This window comes from Ursus maritimus, unplaced genomic scaffold (assembly GCF_017311325.1).
Source record: "Ursus maritimus isolate PB19 unplaced genomic scaffold, ASM1731132v1 scaffold_12, whole genome shotgun sequence".
Lineage (NCBI taxonomy): Eukaryota > Metazoa > Chordata > Mammalia > Carnivora > Ursidae > Ursus > Ursus maritimus.
This window is the reverse complement of record NW_024423564.1, coordinates 48,868,029-48,891,780: the sequence shown is the minus strand read 5'-3', so window position 1 is coordinate 48,891,780 and position 23,752 is coordinate 48,868,029. Positions and strand designations below refer to the sequence as shown.

Genomic DNA, 23,752 nt, shown 5'->3' with positions numbered 1-23,752 from the left:
AAGCAGCTTTGCCTAGACTTACATAAACAACACTTCTGAGGTAAACTTTGCCCCAGAGGTCTGAAACACTCTTTTTATGTAACCTGCTTACTAATAATTACTAGACTTGGGTGCATTAGCCCTGGAAATAGATTTTAATAGCAACCCCTAAAAACAAAAGACATGAAACGACAATAGAAAAATGTGCACCAACTAGAAAAACACTTGGCAGACTGATCTGACCTCAAGTGGAAGACATCCCCTCTCCCCCGCCACTGCAAAGACCCCCCTACCCGCCCCTCCAACTGGATGAGAGAGTCCGCTCCGGACCCCGCCCTCCCCGAGCCCTGCACCGCCCCCGCCCCCTAAGCTCGCCTTCCGAGTGGCTCCACCCCCTTCCTCTCCTCTCCCCACGGTTCCAGGGCCTGGGGTCAAATTGTCGGAGCAGGCTGATTTGCATAGTCCAATGGCTGCGCATATGCAAACGAAGCGGGTGGTGGTTGGCTGGGGGTTAGCAGGATAACTCCGGCGAGCGGGGCCTTTGTCCTTCAGTGGCTGTGAGGCAGCTGCCGGTGGAGCGGCGAGGGACTGGGAGCGGGCGAGCGAGTGGGGCGGGTGGGACGGACGGACGGCGCTGCGGCGGCGGGCGCTGGAGGAGCCTGTGAGGGAGCGTAGAGAGCAGGCGCCCGAGCGCCCACAGTGGCAGGAGCAGCCCGCACGCCGCTCTCTCTCTGTGGGGGACCCGCAGTTGCAATATGACTTTGGAGGAATTCTCGGCTGGAGAGCAGAAGACCGAAAGGTAAGGCGGCCGGAGCCTCTCCCGGAACTCTTCTCGCCCACTGCGCGCACCCAGCGCGTCCAGGCTGTGCAAGGTTTGCCGGGGAGCGAGCGGTTAAAAGTTTGCAGAGCCACCTCCCGTGTGTCTCTTTTGGGGACCTCCTCAGAGGCTCCGGTGGACGGAAGGAGCGTGCCCCCCCACCCGGCCGAGCCCCTCCGGGCCTTGGCAAAGGGCAGAAGGGACCGTCCCTGCCCGTGCGGCTCCTGCGGCTGGCAGCCTGTGGCTGCGCCCAGCGCCGGGGACTGGCAGCGCCCTCGGGGGAGGGTGGGGGGGCTTTTCGCAGGCCTCCCGGCCTCTGGGCGTGCGAGGGGTCACGGGCCGGGGGGGAGGCTTGGGGTTTGCAGAAAGCCGGGCGGCGCGGCGGCGCACGAAAGCGGGAGGGAGGGTCGCGGTGCCGGGTGAGGGGGCGGCAATGGACCCGAAGAGACTTGGGCTGACGGGACCCCCTTGCTCTCGCTCGCGTGTAGGATGGATAAGGTGGGGGATGCCCTCGAGGAAGTGCTCAGCAAAGCCCTGAGTCAGCGCACCATCACCGTCGGGGTGTATGAGGCGGCCAAGCTGCTCAACGTGTAAGTGGGGCCCTCGCGAGTCCCCCGTGACACCCCTTCCCGCCCCAGCCCGGGGGCGACCTCGCGGAGCGCCCCTCGCCCTGCAGCGCGGCTTCCTGCGGCTTCCCACCCGCCCCGCGGCCGCCTGCCCCAGGGGGGAGCGAGCAAGCCGGGGCGCTACCCCGGGGCCCCCGGGCGGGTGTTACGCGCGTCCACGCGGACGGGTGGTGCCTCCGCGCTCACCCGCCCCTCCCGCCGCCCTCAGCGACCCAGATAACGTGGTGCTGTGTCTGCTGGCGGCGGACGAGGACGACGACAGGGATGTGGCTCTGCAGATCCACTTCACCCTGATCCAGGCGTTCTGCTGCGAGAACGACATCAACATCCTGCGCGTCAGCAACCCGGGCCGACTGGCCGAGCTCCTGCTCCTGGAGCCCGACGCCAGCCCAGCAGCGAGCGAGGGCGCCGAGCAGCCCCCGGACTTGCACTGCGTCCTGGTGACGGTAAGCGAAAGGGGGCTGCGGGCCGGCCGGAGTTAGAGTCCTGGAGGGAAGCGAGCGAGGGCTGAGAGTCGCCTGACTGCAGATCTGGAGTGAGGGGGAGGGCAAGAGCGTGGCTGCCTTTGCCCCTTTAGAGCGTGTGGCTGGACTTTCAGCCGAGATGTGCTGGTTTCATCATCAGGATTTTCTCTGGTACAGAACATGTCTAAGCACGTTGGAGGCTGCCAGCAGCGGAAGAGATCCTTGTGAGTCAGCACTGTCAGCCCAGCTACTCCCTACCTACATCTGCACTACCTCCCGTGACTAATTCCTTTAGTAGGGCGGATTAGATAAAGCCAAATAAATTCCTGGCTCACCCTCATTAAGGAGTCAGCTTCATTCTCCACCACTCAAAGTTAAAAATAGAAATGGTGTAGGAGACAGACCTTACTAATTCCCTAGAAATACATTAAGAGTATGGAGTAGGAATTTTTTCTTGGCAATCTTGCCTTTTTTTCATGAACCCTTTTCCCTGATAAAAACCTTTGGTAGATAGATAACTTGTATTTCCAGAGGTAAATATGATAGCTTTGTCTTTTACGTTTTACTACTTTTTGGCTCGTCTAGTTAAGTGGCAGCCCAATCATTTTGCTACTCCTGAAAATTACTACTCTGTCTCTTGGGAGGTTATCAGGTGGCAGTTCTCCTTAACTGTTATGCAGCTCTCATCTCATTGTACACAGAGCATGGAAATATTTCTCAGAGCTGTTTCACTCACGTCTCTTCCACAGGACAAACCTGTGAATGATACTCTCATGCACAACTAAATAAGTGTCATGCAAACATACATATATGGTTCGGAGAGTTGCATGTGTTCACACTTTGCAGAATATGGTTTAGTGGAGAATTACCCTTATGATTTTTGCAGGAAAACAACTACCTAGAAGAAAGTTTGTTTTATGGTTGTAACTGGTCTCTATGTCATGCAAAGTATAGGATGTTCAAGTTGTCTTTCCCTCAACATGAGTGTCATTATTAGCAGATGTGAATTTTTTTAAATAGTACATTTATTTTTCTCAATTTGTTTCCAGAATCCACATTCATCGCAGTGGAAGGACCCTGCCTTAAGTCAGCTTATTTGTTTTTGCCGGGAAAGTCGCTACATGGATCAGTGGGTTCCAGTGATTAATCTCCCTGAACGGTGATGGCATCTGAATGAAAATAACTGAACCAAATTGCACTGAAGTTTTGAAATACCTTTGTAGTTACTCAAGCAGTTACTCCCTACACTGATGCAAGGATTACAGAAACTGATGTCAAGGGGCTGAGTGAGTTCAACTACATGTTCCGGGGGCCGGAGCTAGATGACTTTGCAGATGGAAAGAGGTGAAAATGAAGAAGGAAGCTGTGTTGAAACAAATACAAGTCAAAAGGAACAAAAAATTACAAAGAACCACGCAGGAAGGAAAACAAACTATGTATTAATTTAGGATGGTTGAGTTACATTTAAATAAACCAAATGTGCTTAAAGTTCAAATGTACTGCAGTAGTTTGGGTATTTTTGGTTTATATGCCCTCAAGTAAAAGAAAAGCGGAAAGGGTTAATCATATTTTAAAACCATATTTTATTGTATTTTGATGAGATGTTAAATTCTCAAAGTTTTATTATAAATTGTACTAAGTTATTTTATGACATGAAAAGTTATTTATGCTATAAATTTTTTGAAACACAATACCTACAATAAACTGGTATGGAATAATTGCATCATTTCTTAATGTGTGCTTTTGTTTCTTTTAACTTGCAATGTATTTTAAACAAGTTTTTTTATATGGAAAAATTAAAACCCTTCTGAAATCATGTATCTATAGTATATGTGTCTGCCTCTATATAGATAAATATCTGTGTGTTACGTATGTACATATTTTCCACTTTTACACATTTGGGCTGGACATGGCATGATTATATTTCTTAGTCTTTATTTAACGGACATTTTACTGGCACCCTACTTTACACTATGTCCAAAAACCAAAGGTGATTTAAGAGGAGTTGGGGTTGCAGTTAGGGGAAAGAAGTGTTCGAGATTACACTTGCAAAATCAGAATAATTACCATTCAGTGATATTAATATTATAGTAAGAATAAATGCGAAATGCTAAGGAAGCAGAGAGGAGAAAGTGACCAAAGTTACCTGCAAGAACAGAGACATTTTTGCTGTGGAGAGGTCATCTTATGTGGGTCTTAAAACCCGAGTTTCATCTCCCCAGCTAGAGAGGAAAAGGATGTTGCTGGCAGCGGCCCTGGTTTGTGCAAAGGTGTGGTTCCCTGAAAGGCCAAACCGGGTTCAGGGAACAAAGGGTGATTCTGTGTGCCTCTGGTGTGGAAGAGAAGGGGGAGATACGCTGGAAAAAGGGGGTGGGGGTCAGGCCCAGACTCCGAAGGGCGTTCTGTGTCACTCTCAGGCCTTTGGGCTTCCTTCCTTCTGTCAACCCCGGGGATTCAGCAGAGGCCTTCAGACGGGGAGTGACGCGATCTGTGTTCTGGGGAGATAACACTGGGGCCTGTGACGGAGAGGTTATGGGATAAGAGGCTGGAGGTAACACCAATCAGGAAGTGACTGGATCCGTCCAAGGCTGTGCAGTTTGCAGAACCATGTTTAAGGAACAAACAGGGAAGTGGCCTGGCAAAGAATTCCGGTGCCCTTATTCTCTCTAGAGCTGTATGTCTTCCAGCTGAACGTTTCTGCTCTGGTTTTGAGGGGTCTGGTTGGATTCAATGAGAGAGATGGAAGAAAAGAGCAAAGATGAAAGGTTTCAGCAGATCAATCACCTCTTAGTTGGAACAGTCACTTGATAATTAACTGCAACAATCTCCTCTAGGTGTAGCCAAAGAAAGCAAAAATGCTTACTGAGGGGAAGCCTCACATAGTTTTAGTCCACAGAATTTTTTTTTTTTCTTTTTTTGCCTATTTGGCAAATGGCACCCCCCACGGCTCCCCCGCCATCTGTCTCCCATCCTTGTCATGACTACATGTAATTAGGAAAAAGTAGAAGTCAGGAGAGAAAACCAAACCGACTAACAGTAACACAAAGCTCCAAGTTTCTGCATCTTAGGGACAACACAGGCCCATGAAGCCCTTCACCTCGCAATTAAGTTTCTGTTTTTCCGCATCTGCTGGAAATGTGGGTTGTTAGGCCTTTTGAAAGCTCATTGTATTTTATTCAAGCTGGTGCCGGATCTAAAACGTAACTGGTACTTAATCTTTGTTTTACCAAAAGATGGAGAGCATGGAGTTTTGAATAGAATGTTCTTCCCTTCCTACTAAGGATTTTCAATCCTCCTCCAAACAGTTGCTTGATTAAAGATGCTGAGTGAATTAACCCCGGAAGGGCAGCAGCACTGCTTGGTGTGAAGGCCAGGGTTAGTCCCTCTGCATCGCGTTCCCCTCATCTATAAAACGGAGATAGAATGTTGTGGAATTGTTCCCTCGTCTCCGAAACTAAAGGTAAGAGCTGATGTCTGGTTCATAATTGTGGCCCAGGATTTAGCGCACTTCTCAGCGGGCAGTGGGCATTGAATTAATATTTGGTGGCTCCGTGAATGATTTAGCAACAGTGAATGCAAACAACCTGACATGTGATAGGTGCTCAATATAGTCTATTACTAAAATGCAGGCGAGAGCAGTCGGGAAACTAAAAACCATCGGACAGATTGCTGCCTTAAAACACAGTATAAATATATTTATTTTGAGAAAGGAGTTTCAAATCTCTGTTCTGAATTCATAGTGCTTAGAGATAGGAAGCGGTGGTGTCCGTTCTTCAGATCGTTTTGTTTTGGGAAGATCCCAATAATTAATGCAAAACTGTTGTCTGGGGTTTTAAGTTTTAACCGTTGCCAGTCTTTCCTGACTGAACATTACACAAACTTAACCTGGTGTTGAAGAACCCAATCGTGAAACAGTTGAGTTAATTGTAAACAAGTGTGCGGTTACCTGGGCAACTTCTACCTCTAATTGATGTTACTATTCCTCAGTCTTGCCTTAAATGCTGTTAAGCCTACTTATTGCAAGTAGGTGGGAATGTTACAACAGGAACAAAAGTCCCTTCATCTACCTAAGATGTGTTGTGTGTGGAAAATACCTATTTTTCCACTGGTAACTTCACCTCAGTGTTGTAAATACCATTGCCTCCTCCTTTTACAATTAAACCAGGGCCACCCTCAGTAAGTTAAACTTCTATAATAAAAGGACGCATGAAGGAAATGAATCTCCTGTGATACATATATTATTTCCCAATTAAATAAAAAGGGTTATTTCTAGGAAAGAGCATTTGTATACTGTGAACTGGAAGCATTTCCAAAACATCTTTTGAGATGCTTTACTGTAACCCTTGTGAAATCATTGTTTCCTCAATTTTCAACTATGTAAGTTAAATTTTATTCTTTGCCGTATGGTAAAAGGCTGCAAGCAGTGAGATGTGTTTCTTTCAAATGAACAAAACCCCTTATGGCATGATTTAACACAGGGCCAGCATCCCTCAAATTGAATTGAAGCTTTTTTCTTTTTTTTTAAACAATCTTTAGAAAAAACATAAACTCTGTGAAAAGGTCATATTCATGAAGACCACCAAGAAATATTTAGCGAGTGCTTACTATGCACAAGGAACCATACTGGTTATACTGAAGTCTGAAAAAAAAAATCAGGCACCTACTTGGCCTCAAGGAGCCCCAAGCAACGAGCCATGGACATCGGTAGATATAATCCAAAGCAAAAAGTGCCCAGTAACAGAAGAAAGGCCCAGAGAACTGCTAATGGGAGTTCAAATGGTAGAAATCTCTGGAGGGCATATGGGGATGGCACGGAGCAAAAGGTAGGAAGCTCTTTGATCAGACTTGAGCATTGTATTTTGCAAGCTTGCAGAAATTAATTTATTGACTATTGAATATAATTCTGCTAGGCGCTGTAGAGATTACATAGATGCAGCCAATGGGAGCGTTTGTCCTTAAATTTATAATCAAATAAGAAAATCAACATCAACACATTTATTCCTTTAACACTATTTACGGAAAGGACGTCCCGGGCACGGCGTCAGGTCCTGGGGCTACAAAAGTGGACAAGCAAAGTCTGTGCCTTTAGCAGAGCAATACGGGGTGCTAAGTGGTGATGTATTATATTCAAGGTGTAAGTGTTCCTGGGGGGCAGGAAGCTTTGCCAGCTCAGTGAAACTTGAAGGATAAAGAGCTCTGCCAGGGTACAGTGAAGAACATTCATTCCAGAAAGGGGGACTGGAGCTCTGAATGTGTGAATTCGAGGCATGGCGGGGCTAGCTTCTGGGGGGCAACCATAACACAGATAGGGTCCACTACGGGCTCCGCACTGTTCTAAGCTCTTTACAGTAACACGTGAGGATTCACGACAACTCTGTGGACGTAGGTACTGTTGCTGCCATTTGGAAGATGAAGAGTCAAATACACAGTGAGAGAACTTAGCCTAGAGTCACACTGTTAGTACATAGCAACTCCAAGATGCAAACTGAGGCAACCCGGCTCTAGAATCCATGTTTTCCAACGATAGGTGATGGAGTGGGAAGCGTGGCGGGAGCCAGACCACGAAGGGCCCTACGAGTCAGGCTTTTTTTATTAGGTGATAGAGAATCACGTAGGGGGCTCCTGGCCGGGTCAGTTGGTAGAGCATCTGACTCTTGATCTCAGGGTCGTGAGTTTGAGCCCCATATTGGGCACAGAGATTACTTACTAAAAAAAAAATTTTTTTAAGCCATAAAAATAACCGTTACCACTGAGGGAAGGGACGGTGCTATCACTAGCATGGGAGTCAAGGAAAAGATGCTATGGCTCAGAGTCCTAATGCAAAAACTGGTAGTGAAGAGAAATTTGGCTTGCAAATGCTTAAAGAATTTTTTTTTAATCCATTGTCAACATTTAAACATGGAGACATTTTTTAGAAAAATTCTGATTTCTATTGCTGTACATGGCCACAAGTGGCTGGAGCTGAGAGGAGGCCTCTACACAAGGATTTCCTGTTTGCCACAGACCTCCCCTCCCAGTTGTAAACTCAAGCCTGCTGGACTCAGGCTTCCCGTCGTAATCCTTTTAAGCATGTGGGGTTCACTCTTCACCCCCCACGATGCACATCTCTCAGTCTGGGGCTCAGAATTTTCCTGCGTAAAGTGAGTTGTTCGCAGTATCAGAATTTCTCAATCGTTCTGATAATAACAAAGACCTATGTTGTTAAAAACATAGCTTCGAGACCCTTCCCAGGAGCTTCAGATTAAGAGGGGCTGAGATAAGACTCAGAATTTGTTTCTTAACAAGCACTTCAGGTAAATCTTATCATCAGGGAAGTCTGAGAAGCACTCTTGGCATTCTTCCAGGTGAAATTCTGCAGAACTATTCTACAAATCTAGGGGAGGCGGACGGAGACGCTCTCGTTTGATCAGTTTCCAGCCGCCCCGATGCCAGCCCACTAGGAGCTGAGGAATACACATTTCTCTGCAAAGGCTGAAGAGATTTTCGGGGAAGAGATAATAACCAGCAATACTTGCTACCTGTAGACAGAGTTAGAATTTACTAGTTTACTACGGCGTTTATTGCGCAAGTTGCCAGAACGCCAAGAGGCTTGAGTCCACGCGCAGAATGGCTCTCAGCACGGCCTTGAACTGGCCGAGCTGCAGCCCTGTTTGTTCGGTGCTAGACACAGAGCGGGGCGCTTTGGACAAGACAAGGAAGAACCCGATCGGCACGGTCCAAACAACGGCTCGTTGATGTACAAGGAGTACTGCTCCGTGTCAGGCACAGGTAGGAGCTCCGGCAGTGACTAGAGTTCCTATTTTTCTTCTATCAATGAGCACTTTCTGGCTTGGAGCATGCTTTCACATTTATTAATTTGATTCCTTGATAAAGCAACTGAGGCTTAGAGAGGTCAAGAGACACCGCCAGAGTCCCAGGGCAAGGAAGAAAAAGAATCAAGAGTTTTAGTGTGAATTCAGTCCTCTGTATCCTGGAGCTGTCTCTCAAAGAGGCCAACCAGACAGCAGAGGTTAGCCTGGGGGAGGATGAAACTAATTGGATCTAATCTTTTACTTATCCAATAAGTGGGACAGAGCCTCAGGAAAACAGAAGGAGACAAAAACCAGGAGAGAATTCTAAGCATTGTTCCCTTTCATCTTGGAACTTCATTGTGGCACAAGCGATTTGTGTGTCCCTAAAGTGCTTTTAGGCTAACACATTTTCTACGATTAAGTTTCTCAGAAAGAACTTACTATCCGCAGAAGCAGCAAACTTTCTTAGTATCACCCCTTAACACCTGACTGTAATTGTATTACAATCATCAAAATAATCATTTCACAAGAAATGGCTCACCTGGAGAAGAACCTTCTGATTTCACACTGCTTCTTGGTGTAACTGTTAAGGACTGAGCTGGCAAAAATAAAGACCAAGAGTGTAGTAGTTAAGACCATGGGCTTTTAGAACCAGAAAGATCAGGGCTTGGATCCTTGATCCCAGCTAGAACTTGGGAAAGTTAGTGTAACTTCTCTAAGCCTCAATTATTTCTCCTATGAAATGGAAAAATAAACAAGGCTTATTTCATTGGTTTGTTGTGAGGATTAAAGGAATTGTGTGTAGAAAACACTTAGGTCAGTTCCTAGAAGTACTCACTCTATGTAACCTAATGACAATGGTATCTCCCATGAGTAATTTTCTATGTATGCATGCTACGTATGTGTTCTATGTAATCCTTCTGTATTTGCAAATTAGAGGGAGATTTAAAGAAAAAAGAAAACCCCCAGTCAGCCACATAGCCCAGCAGCAGAGAATATGGAGAGACACCATCCAATTAGATTATGTTCATTTCGATGAAGCTGTTTTCTCCTCCATTTCTATTAATTTGGTTCCTTATTGCTTATTTGAATTATCAGAACGTTTTCTGTCTGAAATCAAAGGTTGAGTGCATACTGTGTGCCAAGCACTGTGCTAGAACTTGCTATATAAACATGATTACGATGCGGTTTCTACCTGCAGTCGAGTATAGGAAGCTGACACGTTTTCAAGTCGGTGCGGTGGTTGGGCAAGTTTGGGCATGCTGTGTGTGTGTGTGTGTGTGTGTGTGTGTGTGTGTGTATAGGGTAGTGGTGGTGGTGAGGAAGCCTTCCAGGAAAGAGTGATNCTTGACCTGAGTCCTGAAGCATGCTTAGGAACTAGTCAGGGGAGAAAGGTGTGGCACATGAGAGACTCTTCAGTCTGTGGTATTTACTAGAGGATTAAGTGTTAAGGAAGGGAGTGGAGAAATAGGCTGAGAAGGTAGACAGAGACCAGGTCATAGTCTTGTATGCTCTTCTAAAGAGCATGGACTTTGTCCATATCCAAGCATGGAGAGGATTCTGGGAGTTTTATGTAGAAAAGTAAAATGGTTAAGTTGGAGTGTTCTATGAGTCACTTTTCTCAGATGGGTTCAGTTGGTCAGGCCATAGCATGCTGGATGAGATTTGAAGGCAGTGTCACGTAAGGGGACAGCTCTTCATTGTTGTCATCTGTCTGCCCCCCCCCCCCCCGCTTCCTTCTGTGAATCTTCTTTCTTATTAGCACTCCCCACCTCAGCCTCAAGGGTAGATTTGTTATACAGGCTTAGCCAGTCCTTCTGGCTATGGTGATTGGTTTGGGGATAGATATGTGACTTCAACTGGGCCAATCAGAAAACGTCCTGGGACATTTCTGCTAGAGTAGAGGATCTCTTTCTGGTGCTGGCAAGCTGATAGATGTGTCTATGATTGCTAGCAGAAGGCTTGCCTTATAGAGAATAAAGCTATTCAAGAGGAAAGGTCAGAGTGGAACCTGAAAGCGAGCTCCTGGATCTAGCTGTACCTGAGAGAGGCCCATGGATTTTCAGTTTCATTTGTGAGTTTTGCAAGTTTCATTTGTGAGTAAAAGTAATATGAGCAACAGAGGTGGAGGGATTTCTGGGATGTGAGATTTTCGGGGCCCAAACCAAGATAGCCCCAAGTAAATCGAGACAATTGGTTACCTTAATGCCAGAGGTCGCCACATAGGCTGGAGACTAGATTGGAGGTTTTTGCAGTAGTTCAACCAAGGGATTATATGGGCCTGAATTCATAGTTGATGAGGAAAATCAGGGATTTGGGATTTCCCAAGTCTTTGGTAAATGAAATAGGCAAGAATGGGTGAGCAGATGTAAGGAACGAGGTGGGATTCTTGAATGCCTCTTCGGTTTCCAGCTATGGCAATTTAGAGACGGTAGTGCTACCAGTTAAATTTTAGGGAGGGGGATGGGTTTCAACACATCATGTTCCAAGTCTGTGTGTGCTGTTGAAATGTCCAATGGGATAGGTAAGTCTGATGCTTGGACAAAAACTGAGCCCGCTGTATAGATTTGGGAATCTTTAGCGTATACCCAAGAAGGATGGGTAAAGCAGGAAAAGGAGCAGTGGGCCTAAGGACCAAAACTTGGGACTGAGGGTGAGATTTTAGGGGGCAGACATATGAAAAGGAGACTGAGGAGGGAAAAAGAGTCTGATATCACAGAAGCCAGTGGTGCAGAATGGTGAGTTTATGAAAAAGAACAAGTCCAACAGGGGTCCTTGAAACAGAAACCAAAATGCTCCGTTGAATTTGGAAATTGGGGGCTTACTGGCCATTTTAGTGGGTGAAATCAGCTCTATTACAATGGTGGGAGTAAAAGCAAGATTGCAGCCAATCGAGAGATGGGAAGTGGGGAGAAGACAAGGAAGGCCGATCACTCTTTGGAAATCTTTAATAAAGGGAAGAAGATGGTAGCGGGCTTAGGAGATAGCTGGAGAATTTGGACTTGAACCAGAGGTTGCTTCTCAACCTGTCCCTTTGATGGAAGATATCTGAACAGGTGTGATGGAGACATTTGAGAGTGGGAAGGTAGGAAATTTAAGAATTCAGGCCAAATGGCCCCAACATTTTGGTTGCTTGATGGAGAAGGCAGAATTATTTGCCTGATGGGAAGGAGATAAATAGGAGGTGGCAGCGGTGGGGGGGTGGGTTTGAGGAGGGTGATAATGGTTCAGAAAGAAGAAGGAGTTGGTGCACAGGTGGAACGAAAGTGTTGTGAGACACTTCTGGGGACTCAGAGATTAGAAACACTACTTCCGGTTTCTCACCACTTGTTATTTCCCTTGTTCATTCTAATTATCTTTATGAAAACAAAGCTTCTAAAACAAAACAAGACCCTGCTTAAAAAGCTCCCTTCCCTTGTCTGTATAATCATTACAAACTCTTTGACTTGACCCAAACTTCTTTCCCGGCCTCCTCTACATTCTCCTCCCCATACCTCTGTCACAAATATCTGCGTTGCTCGGATACCCTAGACCCCTTTAGAACCTGGCGCATTTGCATGCACTGTTTTCTTTGCCGAGAATCTACTGTCCCTGTCCTTTACTAACAACTCCTACTCAGCCTTCAAGACCCAACTGATATGTTGCCTCCTCTGCAAGAACGTTTTTGACTTACAGCCAACTTCTTGATCTTTTTTTAAGAATTGAATTTAAATTCCAGCATAGTTAACATGCAGTGTTATATTAGTTTCAGTTATACAATATACTGATTCAACAATTCCACACATCACCTGGTGCTTATCACAAGTGCCTTCTTTACTGCCCATCATCTATTTCACCCATCCCCCCACTTCCCCGCTGGTAACCATCAGTTCATTCTTTATAGTTTATAGTCTGTTTCTCAGTTTGGCTCTTTCTCTTTTTCCCCCTCTTTGTTCATTTGTTTTGTTACTTAAATTCCACATTTGAGTGAAATCATATGGTATTTGTCATTTGACTTATTTTGCTTAGGGTAATACTCTCTCTAGATCCATCCATGTTGTTACAAATGGCAAGATATTTTTTCTTTCTTTTTTCTTTTTTTTTTTTTTAAAGAGGGGAAGTGTGGGGAGAGGGAAAGAAAGAGAATCTTAAGCAGGCTCCACGCACAGCATGGAGCCCGATGCAGGGCTCGAACTCACAACCCTGAGATTATGACCTGAGCTGAAATGTAGAGTCAGACACTTAGCCGACTGGGCCCCCCAGGTGCCTCAGGATTTCATTCTTTTTTTTTATGGCTGAATAATATTCCATTGTATATCTATGCCACTTTTTCTTTATCCACTCATGTATTGGTGGACACTTGGGCTGCTTCCATAATTTGGCTATTGTAAAAAATGCTATAAACATAGGGGTCTTTGTATTCCTTTGAATTAGTGTTTTTGTATGTTTTGGGTAAATACCCAGTAGCATTATTACTGGATCATAGGGTAGTTCTATTTTTAACTTTTTGAGGAAACTCCATACTGTTTTCCACAGTGGCTGCACCAGTTTGTATTCCCACCAGCAGTGTACTAGGATTCCTTTCTTTTTTTTTTTTTTTTTTAAGATTTTATTAATTATTTGACAGACAGCCAGCGAGAGAGGGAACACAAGCAGAGGGAGTGGGAGAGGAAGAAGCAGGCTCCCAGCTAGAGGAGCCTGATACGGGGCTCGATCCCAGAACGCCAGGATCACGCCCTGAGCCGAAGGCAGACGCTTAATGACTGAGCCACCCAGGCGCCCCTAGGATTCTTTTTTTCTCCATATCTTTGCCAGCACTTGTTTCTTGTGTTTTTGATTTTAGCCATTCTGCTGGGTGTGACATGATAGCTTGTAGTTTTGATTTGTGTTTCCCTGATGCTGAGTGATGTTGAGCATCTTTTCATGTGTCTGTTGGCCATCTGGAGGTCTTTTTTGGAAAAAAGTCTGTTCATTTCTTCTCCCTATTTTAAAATTAGATTATTTGTTTTTTGGGTGGTGATTTATATAAGTTCTTTATATGTTTTGGATGCTAACCCTTTATCTGATAAGTCATTTTCAAGTATCTTCTCCCATTCAGTAGGTTGCCCTTTGGTTTTGTTGATTGTTCCCCTTGCTGTGCAGAAGCTTTTTATTTTGATGTAGTCCCAATGCTTTTGTTTCCCTTGCCTCAGGAGACCTATCTAGAAAAATGTCGCTATGGCCAATGTCAGAGAAATTACTGCCTGTGCTCTCTTGTAGGATTTTTATGGTTTCAGGTCTCACATTTAGGTCGTTAATCCATTTTGAATTTATTTTTGTGTCTGTTCTAAGAAAGTGGTTCAGTTTGATTCTTTTGCATGTAGCTGACCAGTTTCCCCAACACCATTTGTTGAAGAGACTTTTTCCCATTGCGTATTCTTTCTTGCTTCACCAAAGATTAATTGACCATATAACTGTGGGTTAATTTCTGGGTTTTCTATTCTGTTCTATTGACCTATATGTCTATTTTTGTGCCATAACCATACTGATTTGGTTACTACACCTTTGTAATATAACTTGAAGTCTGGAATTGTGATGCCTCCAGCTTTGCTTTCCTTTTTCAAAATTGCTTTGGCTATTCAGGGTCTTTTATAGTTGCATATAAATTTTAGGATTGTTCTAGCTGTGAAAAATGCTGTTGGTATTTTGATTGAGATTGCATTACATGTGTATATTGCTTTGGGTTGTATACACATTTTAACAGTATTTGTTCTTCCAATCCATGAGCATGGAATGTCTTTCCATTTGTGTCCTCTTCAGTTTCTTGCATCAGTGTTTTATACTTTTCAGAGTACAGGTCTTTCACCTCTTTGGTTAATTTTATCCCTAGGTATTTTATTGTTTTTGGTGCAAATGTAATGGGATTGTTTTCTTAATTTCTTTCTTCTGCTTCATTATTAGTGTGTAGAAATGCCACAGATTTCTGCACATTGATTTTGTATTTAGCAATTTTACTGAATTCCTTTATCAGTTCTAGTAGATTTTTGATGGCGTCTTTAAGATTTTCTTTTTTTAAAATTTTTTTAAAGATTTTATTTATTTGAGAGAGAGAGCGCGCACGAGCAGGGGAGATGGAGAAGCAGGCTCCCCGCTGAGCAGGGAGCTGGACTTGGGACTTGATCCCAGGACCCTGGGATCATGACCCGAGCTGAAGGCAGACGCTTAACCGACTGAGCCACCCAGGCGCCCCTAGGGTTTTCTACATAGAGCATCATGTCATCTGCAAATAAGGAAAGTTTTACTTCTTCCTCACTGATTTGGATGCCTTTTACTTCTGTTTGTTGTCTGATTGCTGAGGCTGGGACTTCCAGTGCTATGCTGAATAAAAGTGGTGAAATCGGGGGCGCCTGGGTGGCACAGAGGTTAAGGGCCTGCCTTCGGCTCAGGGCGTGATCCCGGTGTTATGGGATCGAGCCCCACATCGGGCTCCTCCGCTATGAGCCTGCTTCTTCCTCTCCCACTCCCCCTGCTTGTGTTCCCTCTCTCGCTGGCTGTCTCTATCTCTGTCGAATAAATAAATACAATCTTAAAAAAAGTGGGGAAGTTGGACATCCTTGTTTCTGATCTTAGGGGGAGAGCTCTCAGATTTCCCCCATTGAGTATGATGTTTGCTGTGGGTTTCCATATATGGCCTTTATTATGTTGAGGTATGTTCCCTCTAAACCCACTTTGTTGAGGGCTTTGATCATGAATGGATGTTTACTTTGTCAGATGCTTTTTTTGTATCTATTGCAATGATCATATGGTTTCTATCCTTTCTCTTTTGATGTGATATATGACATTGATTGTTTTGCGAATATCAAACCACCCTTGCAACCTAGGAATAAATCCCATTTGATCACGGTGAATGATATTTTTTAATGTATTATTATTGGATTGGTTTGCTAGTACTTTTGTTAAGGCTCTTTGCATCTATGTTCATCAGAGATATTGGCCTGTAGTTCTCTTTACTTGTGGTGTCTTTGGTTTTGGTGTAACTGGCCTCATAGAATGAATTTGGAGGTTTTCCTTCTATTTTTTGGAATAGTTTGGGAAGAATAGGTATTAATTCATCTTTAAATATTTGGTAGAATTCACCTGTGAACCATCTAGTCCTGGACTTTTGTTTCTGGGTCATATTTTGATTACTGATTTCTCTCCTTGCTGACAACTGGTCTGTTGGAATTTTTTGTTTCTTTCTGCTTCCATTTTGGGAGGTTATGTTTCTAAGAATTTATCCATTTCTTCTAGGTTGTCTAATTTGTAGGCATATAGTTTTTCATACTATTAACAACTGTTTGTATTTCTGTGGCGTTGGTTGTCTTCTCCTCTTTCAGTTGTGACTTTTCAGTCCTTTCTCTTTTTATCAGCCTGGCTAGAGATTTATTCATTTTGTTAATCTTTTCAAAGAAATAGCTCCTGGTTTCATCGATCTGTTCTTTTTAAAAATTTTTTTTAGTTTCTGTGTCTTTTATTTCTGCTCTAAATTTTATTTCCTTCCTCCTGCTGGTTTTGGGTTTTGTTTTTCTTCTTCTAGTTCCTTTAGGTGTAAGGTTAAGGTGTTTATTTGAGATTTGTTTTGCTTCTTGAGGTGGGCCTGTTGCTATAAACATCCCTCTTAGAACCACTTTTGCTGCATCACAAGGGTTTTAGACTATTGTGTTTTCATTTTCATTTGTTTCCATGTACTTTCTGGTTTCTTCTTTTATTTCTTGGTTGCCTTATTTATTGTTTAGTAGGATGTGATTTAACTTCCATGTATTTGTGGTCTTTCCAGATTTTTTCTTGTGGTTGATTTCTAGTTTCAGAGCATTGTGGTCAGAAAAGATGCATGGTATGGCTTTGATCTTTTTAAATTTGCTGAGGCTTGTTTTGTGGCCTAATATGTGATCTGTTCTGGAGAATGTTCCATATACACTTGAAAAGAGTGTGTATTCTACTGTTTTATGGTGGAACGTTCTGAATATATCTGTTAAATCCACCTGGTCCAGTGTGTCACTCAAAGCCACTGTTGCCTTGTTGATTTTGTTTGGATGATCTGTCCATTGATGTGAGTGGGGCGTTAAAGTCCTTTACTGTTGTATTATTATTGCTCCTTTATGTTTGTTATGAGCTGCTTTATGTATTTGGATGCTCCCATGTTGGGTACATAAATACTTACAATTGTTATATATATATATTTAAGATTTATTTATTTATTTTAGAGAGAGAGAGTGAGAGCAGGTGGGGAGGCAGAAGGAGAGGAAGAGGGAAAGAATCCCAAGCAGACTCCCTGCTGAGCACGGAGCCTAACACGGAGCTCGATTTCACAACCCTGAGATCATGACGTGAGCCAAAATCAAGAGTTGGACACTCAACCAACTGAGCCACCCAAGTGCCCCAATTGATACATCTTCTCGTTGGCTTGTCCCCTTTATGATTTTAGAGTGTCCTTGTCTTTTTTTTTTTTTAACAGACTTTGTTTTAAAGTCAATTTTGTCCAATATAAGTATTGCTACTCCAGCTTCCTTTTGACATCCATTTGCGTGATAAGTGTTTCTGCACCTCCTCCCTTCCATTCTGCCGGTGTCTCTAGGTATGAAATGAGTCTCTCTTAGGCAGCATGTAGATGGTATTGTTTTTGTATGCGTTCCATCATCTTGTGTCTTTTGATTGGAACATTTAGTCCATTTACATTCAAAGTAATTGCTGATAGATATGTATTTATTGCCATTTTGTTACTTGTTTTGTGGTTTTGTAGTTTTTCTCTGATTCTTCTCTATTTCTTCCTCATGGTTTGCTGGTTTTCTTTAGTGATACATTGGGATTCCTTAGTGTTTTTTGCACATGTTATTCCTCTTTGATTTGTGGTTACCATTCGGTTTATATAGAACATCTTCCGCATGTAGCAGCATGTAGTGAGCTGGCAGTCGCTTACTTTTGAACCCATCTGTACTCTTCTCTCCATGTTTCAGATATCTGGTATCATATTTTACAGCCTTCTATTTTATGCTTCTTTTGATGGATTTTTTTTACAGATATACTTATTTATTTTTGCTTTTGTGCTTCCTATATTTCTTCCTCGTGGTTTTTGTTTTCCACTCAGTGTCCCCCTTAGCATTTATTGTAGGGCTGCTTTAGTGGCCATAAATGCTTAACTTCTGTTTGTCTGCGAAACTCTTTATTTTTCCTTTATTCTGAATGATTGTCTTGCTGGATTGACTATTTTTTTTTTAAAGATTTTATTTATTTATTCGACAGAGATAGAGACAGCCAGCGAGAGAGGGAACACAAGCAGGGGGAGTGGGAGAGGAAGAAGCAGGCTCATAGCGGAGGAGCCCGATGTGGGGCTCGATCCCATAACACCGGGATCACGCCCCGAGCTGAAGGCAGACGCTTAACCGCTGTGCCACCCAGGCGCCCCTGGATTGACTATTTTTAAAGAATATTTTATTTGTTTGAGAGGGAGAGCGAGAAAGAGGGAGAGAGAGAGTGTATGCATGAGTGGGGGTGGGGGGCAGAGAGAGAGGGAGAAGCAGACTCCCTGCTGAGCACGGAGCCCCATGTGGGGCTCGATCCCAGGATCCAGAGATCGTGACCTGAGCTGAAGACACACCTAACTGGCTCAGGCACCCAGGTGCCCTTGGATAGACTATTCTTGCCTGAAGATTTTTCTCTTTCTACACTTTGAATATATTGGCCACTGTCTCCTGGCCTTCAAAGTTTCTACTGAAAAATCAGCTGATAGCTTTATGGGGTTTCCTTTGTATGTAACTGTCTTGCAAACTTTAAAATCTCTCTTGCAAACTTTAAAATTTTTTTCACTTTTTGGGGGAGGTCATTTTAATTACTATGTATCTTGGTGTGGACCTCCTTGGGTTGAATTTGTTGGGAGTATCTCTGTGCCTCCTAAATCTGGATCTGTTTCCCTTCCCAGATCCAGGATGTTTTTAGCTATTTCTTAAAATACATTTTCTGCCCCTCCCTTTTCTTTCTCCTTTTGGGATCCCTATAATGTGAGTGTTAATTACACTTGATGGTGTTGCTAAGTTCTCTAAGTCTATTCTCATTATGCAGCATTTGTCTCTCACATGTTCAGCTTGATTGCTTCCCATTACTTTAGCCTCCAGGTCACTGATACTTTCCTTTGCTTCCTCTAGCCTGGTATTTTTTCCATCTGTTGTATTTTTAACTTCATCTATTAAGTTCTTCATCTCTGATATGTTATTTTTTTTAAATCTCTTAAGTGTCTCACTGATGTCCTCTACCCTTTTCTGAAGTCCAGTAATATCTTTATGATCATTACCTTAAATTCTCTATCAGGCATATTACATTTTTCTGTTTCTACTTCGATCTCCTGTTGTGATTTTTGTCTTGTTCTTTCAGAGCCAACTTCTTATAATAGCATTTACCACACTGCATAGTAATTTATCTGTTTACCTCCTACTGCCCAACCCTATAAACCCCGCCCCAACCATCCTGGGAGATCCTTTTTTCTGGGTTTATCCTAGGACATATTTAGAACAGGGCTAGTAGGAACTACTATATTCCTAATAGGACCTCAACAAATAAATGAATTCTTTGTCCTGCTTCTAAAAAAACAAATGTTCTGTTATTCACATTTAATATTTGAATGAGCTACTTTTCTTTTTGTAGTTATGTTTTTGAACTCCTTATAAAGCCATTGTTAGAACTTTGCTCTCTCAATTCTATTAATTGCCTATATACAAAATACCTTTCTGCAATTCGTTTTGCTTACAAATTGTTTCCAGTCCTGCTGATGAGTCAGTAGTTGAAGTACCAGGAAGTGATTCTTTAAATATCTTTTAAATACCTATAAACATACAGCAAACCCACATGTCCTTCTCTGACCCCATGTTCTAGACTTTGGTTCTCCTGATTTTTTAAAATATTAATTAATTAATTTTTTTTCTGATGTAAATTTCGATGATTTATTAGTTGCGTATAACACCCAGTGCACCATGCAATACGTGCCCTCCTTACTACCCATCACCAGTCTATCCCATTCCCCCACCCCCCTCCCCTCTGAAGCCCTCAGTTTGTTTCTCAGAGTCCATAGTCTCTCATGCTTCATTCCCCCTTCTGATTACCCCCCTTTCTTTATCCCTTTCTTCCCCTACCGATCTTCCTAGTTCTTATGTTCCATAGATGAGAGAAATCATATGATAATTGTCTTTCTCTGCTTGACTTATTTCACTTAGCATTATCTCCTCTGGTTCTCCTGATTTTTAATTCAAGGAGGAAAATGTAAAATGACTTGGGGTAGGGATGGCAAAATGCAACTGAAAGTGAATTGCTCTCCTCTCTCAAATTTGCATAAAATTTAAAGCTAGAAGAAATGTTAATAATTAACTGGCCTAAATCCCTTTTTAGAAGTAAATCCTGTTTTTTTGGGAAACAGGACCGGAAGTTACGGTTGCAGTTGGACTAGAACTTACACTTCTGATTCCAGGACATGTGTTCTCTCTCTTACATCATACTAACTGCTCATGAAAAATTCAGTGTTCTTGAAAGGCCTATCAAATATGCATGTAGATCTCTTCAAGCTTCTATTTCCTCATATGTAAAGTCGGGATAATAATAGGAGCTATGTCATGGGTTTGTTTTGAGATTTTTTGACTGGAGTGTAGGTGACACATGATGTTACATTAGTTTCAGGTGTACAACATAGTGATTCCACAATTCTGTATGTTATGTGCTGCCACAAGTATAGCTACCATCTGTGACTATTCAATGATATTATAATACCATTGACTTCATTCTTTGTGCTGTAACTTATATCTCAGTTACTTAGTCATTTTACTTACTCATTCATAACTGGAGGTCTGTACTTCCCACTTGCCTTCAGCCATTTTGCCCATCCCCCAACCACCAGTTTCTTCTCTATATTTATGGGTCTGTTTCTGTTTTTTGTTTTGTTTTTTAGATTCCACATGAGTGAAATCATATGGTGTTTGTCCTTCTCTGACTAGCTTATTTCACTTGGTGTAATACCCTTCTAGATCCATCCATGTTGTTGCAAATGACAAGATTTCATTCTTTTTTTATAGCTGAATATTCTAGTGTGTGTGTGTATATATGTATATACACACATATATTTACATATATAAGGTAATTTGTGTGTGTGTGTGTGTATGTGTGTAGACATATTTAGTTGCTTCTGTAATTTGGCTACATTGCAGCATTATTTATAGTAGCCAAGATATGGAAGCAAGTAAATGTCCATGTATAGATGAATGGATAAAGAAGTTTTCATACACAGACACACGAATATTATTCAGCTATAAAAAAGAATGAAATCTTGCCATCTGCAACAGCACAGATGGATCTAGAAGGGTATTACGCCAAGTGAAATAAGCCAGTCAGAGAAGGACAAATACCATATGATTTCACTCATATGTGGAATTTAAGAAACAAAACAAATGAACAAAGGAAAAAGAAACCAAAAAAACAAAACAAAACAAAACAAAAAAACCCAGACTCTTAACTGTAGAGAACAAACAGATGGTCACCAGAGGGGAGGTGGGTGGAGGAATGGGTGAAATAGGTCACGGGGATTAAAAGCACACTTGTCTTGATGAGCACTCAGTAGTATAGAGCATTGTTGAATCATTATATTATACACCTAAAACTAATATAACTAACTATAACTACTGGAATTAAAATTTTTAAGACTGCTACAATAAACATAGGAGTGCATGTATCTTTTCAAATTAGTGTTTGTATTTTCTTTGGGTAAATACCTAGTAGGGGAATTACTGGACGATACGGTATATTGACTTTTAATTTTTTGAGGAACCGCCACACTGTTTTTCACAGTGGTTGCATTAATTTGCATTCCCACCACCAGTGTAAGAGGGTTCCTTTACATCCTCACCAACACATGTTATTTCTTGACTTTTTGATTCTAGTCATTCTGACAGGTGTGAGGTGATATCTCATCGTGGTTTTGATTTGCATTTCTCTGATGATTAGTGATGTTGAGCACCTCTTCATATGTCTGTTGGCCATCTGTATTATCTTTTTTGGAAAAATGTCTATTCAGGTCCTCTACCCATTTTTAATTAGAGTGTGTGTGTATGTGTGTGTGTATGTGTGTTGAGTTGTATAAGTCTTAATATATTTTGGGTATTAACCCCTTAATAGATATATCATTTGCAAGTATCTTCTCCCAGTTGGTTGCCTTTTCATTTTGTTGATGGTTTCCTTCACTGTGCAAAAGCCTTTTGTTTTGGTGTAGTCCCAGTAGTTTATTTTTGCTTTTGTTTCCTTTACCAAGAAGACCTATCTAGAAACATATTGCTAAGGCCAACGTTAAAGAAATTATTACCAATGTTTTCTTCTAGGAGTTTTATGGTTTTATGTCGCATGTTTAGGTCTTTAATCCATTTTGAGTTTGTGTATGGTGTAAAAAGTGGTCCAGTTTCATTCTTTTGCATGTAGCTGTCCAGTTTTCCCAGCACTATCTATCAAAGAGACTATTTTCCTCATTGTACATTCTTGCCTCCTTTGTCATAGATTGACCATATAAGCATGGGTTTATTTCTGGTTTTTCTATTCTGGTCACATGCCAACTTGTACCTAGGCTTATCCTTAACCTGATCCTGGGGGACATTAATGCTCAAGTCTATCAGTGCCAGGGATGAAGCAGGTATTGCTGGCCAGGTTTTTCCAGTGAGTGACTGCCTTAGGCCTGCCCCTGCTGTATCAACTTATGGGTCCACAGGGTCCTCATGATGTCACAGGATGAATATCTTATATTAGGGCCAGATTTAAAGTCTTCTAGTGAAAAGGGCTGTCACTTTTATCTAAGCAGGATGTGTATGTGAAAGGATAGGGGATGACTGGATTTAGAGACCAGAAGTAGCAACTTGCATAAAGATATATTTCTTAGACTTCTAAACCTGGGATCTTACCATTATGTATCTCAATGATTTCAGTTACTTGTTTTTATAATTGAATAGATTATCTAGAATTTATAAGGTATAGGCATGCTTCAAATGTATAATTCTTGATGATATCTAAATCTTTACTATTCACTTCTACTCCTTTATGGTAAGCATTGCTCTTTCCACAGTCCTCTCTTGTAGTTCCAATGACCTTCTACTATCCGTTAAGTCATTAGCATTTTAGGATGAATTTACTTGGATTGCATTTTCCTACAGGACAAAGAAAATAAAATACTAGTTTCTGAAAAAATAGTTGAAGTGGGGGTTCCTGAGACCAGCCATCCATGTTTGCCCAAGGCTGGCCTACAGTTAAATGGCCTTAACAGACATGAATGACTCTGTTAAGGAGACAGTAATTGGAGCAACAGAAGGGCGCATCTGAAGGCATGACCATCACTGTTTGCTGCTTACAGTGGTAAAGGGATAAAGAAGTCAGTGGGACCATGCTCTGAAGATAAACTAAAGGCAATATCCATGCTAGGTTGTGCAAAGATGGCTACAGCTGATGGTGGGATCAGGTTCTATAAACACAGCCAAAAGTTTATAAACCTAGGACAGGGAGGGGAGGAGGGAAAAATCGTCCACAACCGTCTACCTAGCACCTTTTAAATAAGAAGGCTTATAGTGACTATACGCACATGTATATAGCAGAACTGACCCGCTGGCCAATGAGCAGCTTACCTCCCTATCCAGGCAAGCTGGAGGGTCACATGACCTGTATCTCCACACTAAGCTACCACCAGCACCTGTAGGTGTGAGTTCCTTGTTCATAACGTTAAGGTGGTGTAACATTTCATCTGCCATGTTGACTTACAGTCTACCCTTTATATTACACTCCCTTCCCTCACCTTGTTTTAAACTCACCCCTACCCAAACCCATCTACCATCCCCCCAATTCAACTGTCTTCCATCACGAGTTGTAGGAACTTCTGGTAATTTAGTCTGAACCAGTGGAAGTACATGTCAGTTGCTGTCTGCTTTTCATGACCAAAGTATCCAAATTCTTTAGTCTTTTCCTAGAAAGGGTTGAATGTCTATCTTTTGCTCCTACTCTCTGTAGTGTGTAAGTACTGATTCTCAGAAGCCTAGGCCATCTCTGTAGCTACCTGGTCCATAACCAGACACTCAC

General features: G+C 42.5%; 1 protein-coding gene across 2 annotated transcripts; it reads left to right on the top strand.

Annotated features, from left to right (window-relative positions):
• Positions 1-511: 511 nt before the first annotated feature.
• On the top strand, positions 512-3,609 carry GADD45A (growth arrest and DNA damage inducible alpha). 2 transcript variants are annotated; one of them, XM_040627154.1, is made up of 5 exons: positions 512-778; positions 1,285-1,386; positions 1,631-1,868; positions 2,064-2,110; positions 2,936-3,609. In XM_040627154.1, the coding sequence occupies exons 1-5, from the start codon at positions 735-737 to the stop codon at positions 2,970-2,972; spliced, it is 468 nt and encodes a 155-aa protein (XP_040483088.1). In that variant the 5' UTR covers positions 512-734; the 3' UTR covers positions 2,973-3,609. The 2 variants fall into 2 exon arrangements, with proteins under 2 accessions (XP_040483088.1, XP_040483087.1); XM_040627153.1 differs by lacking the exon at positions 2,064-2,110 and having other exon boundaries at positions 517-778.
• Positions 3,610-23,752: the final 20,143 nt, after the last annotated feature.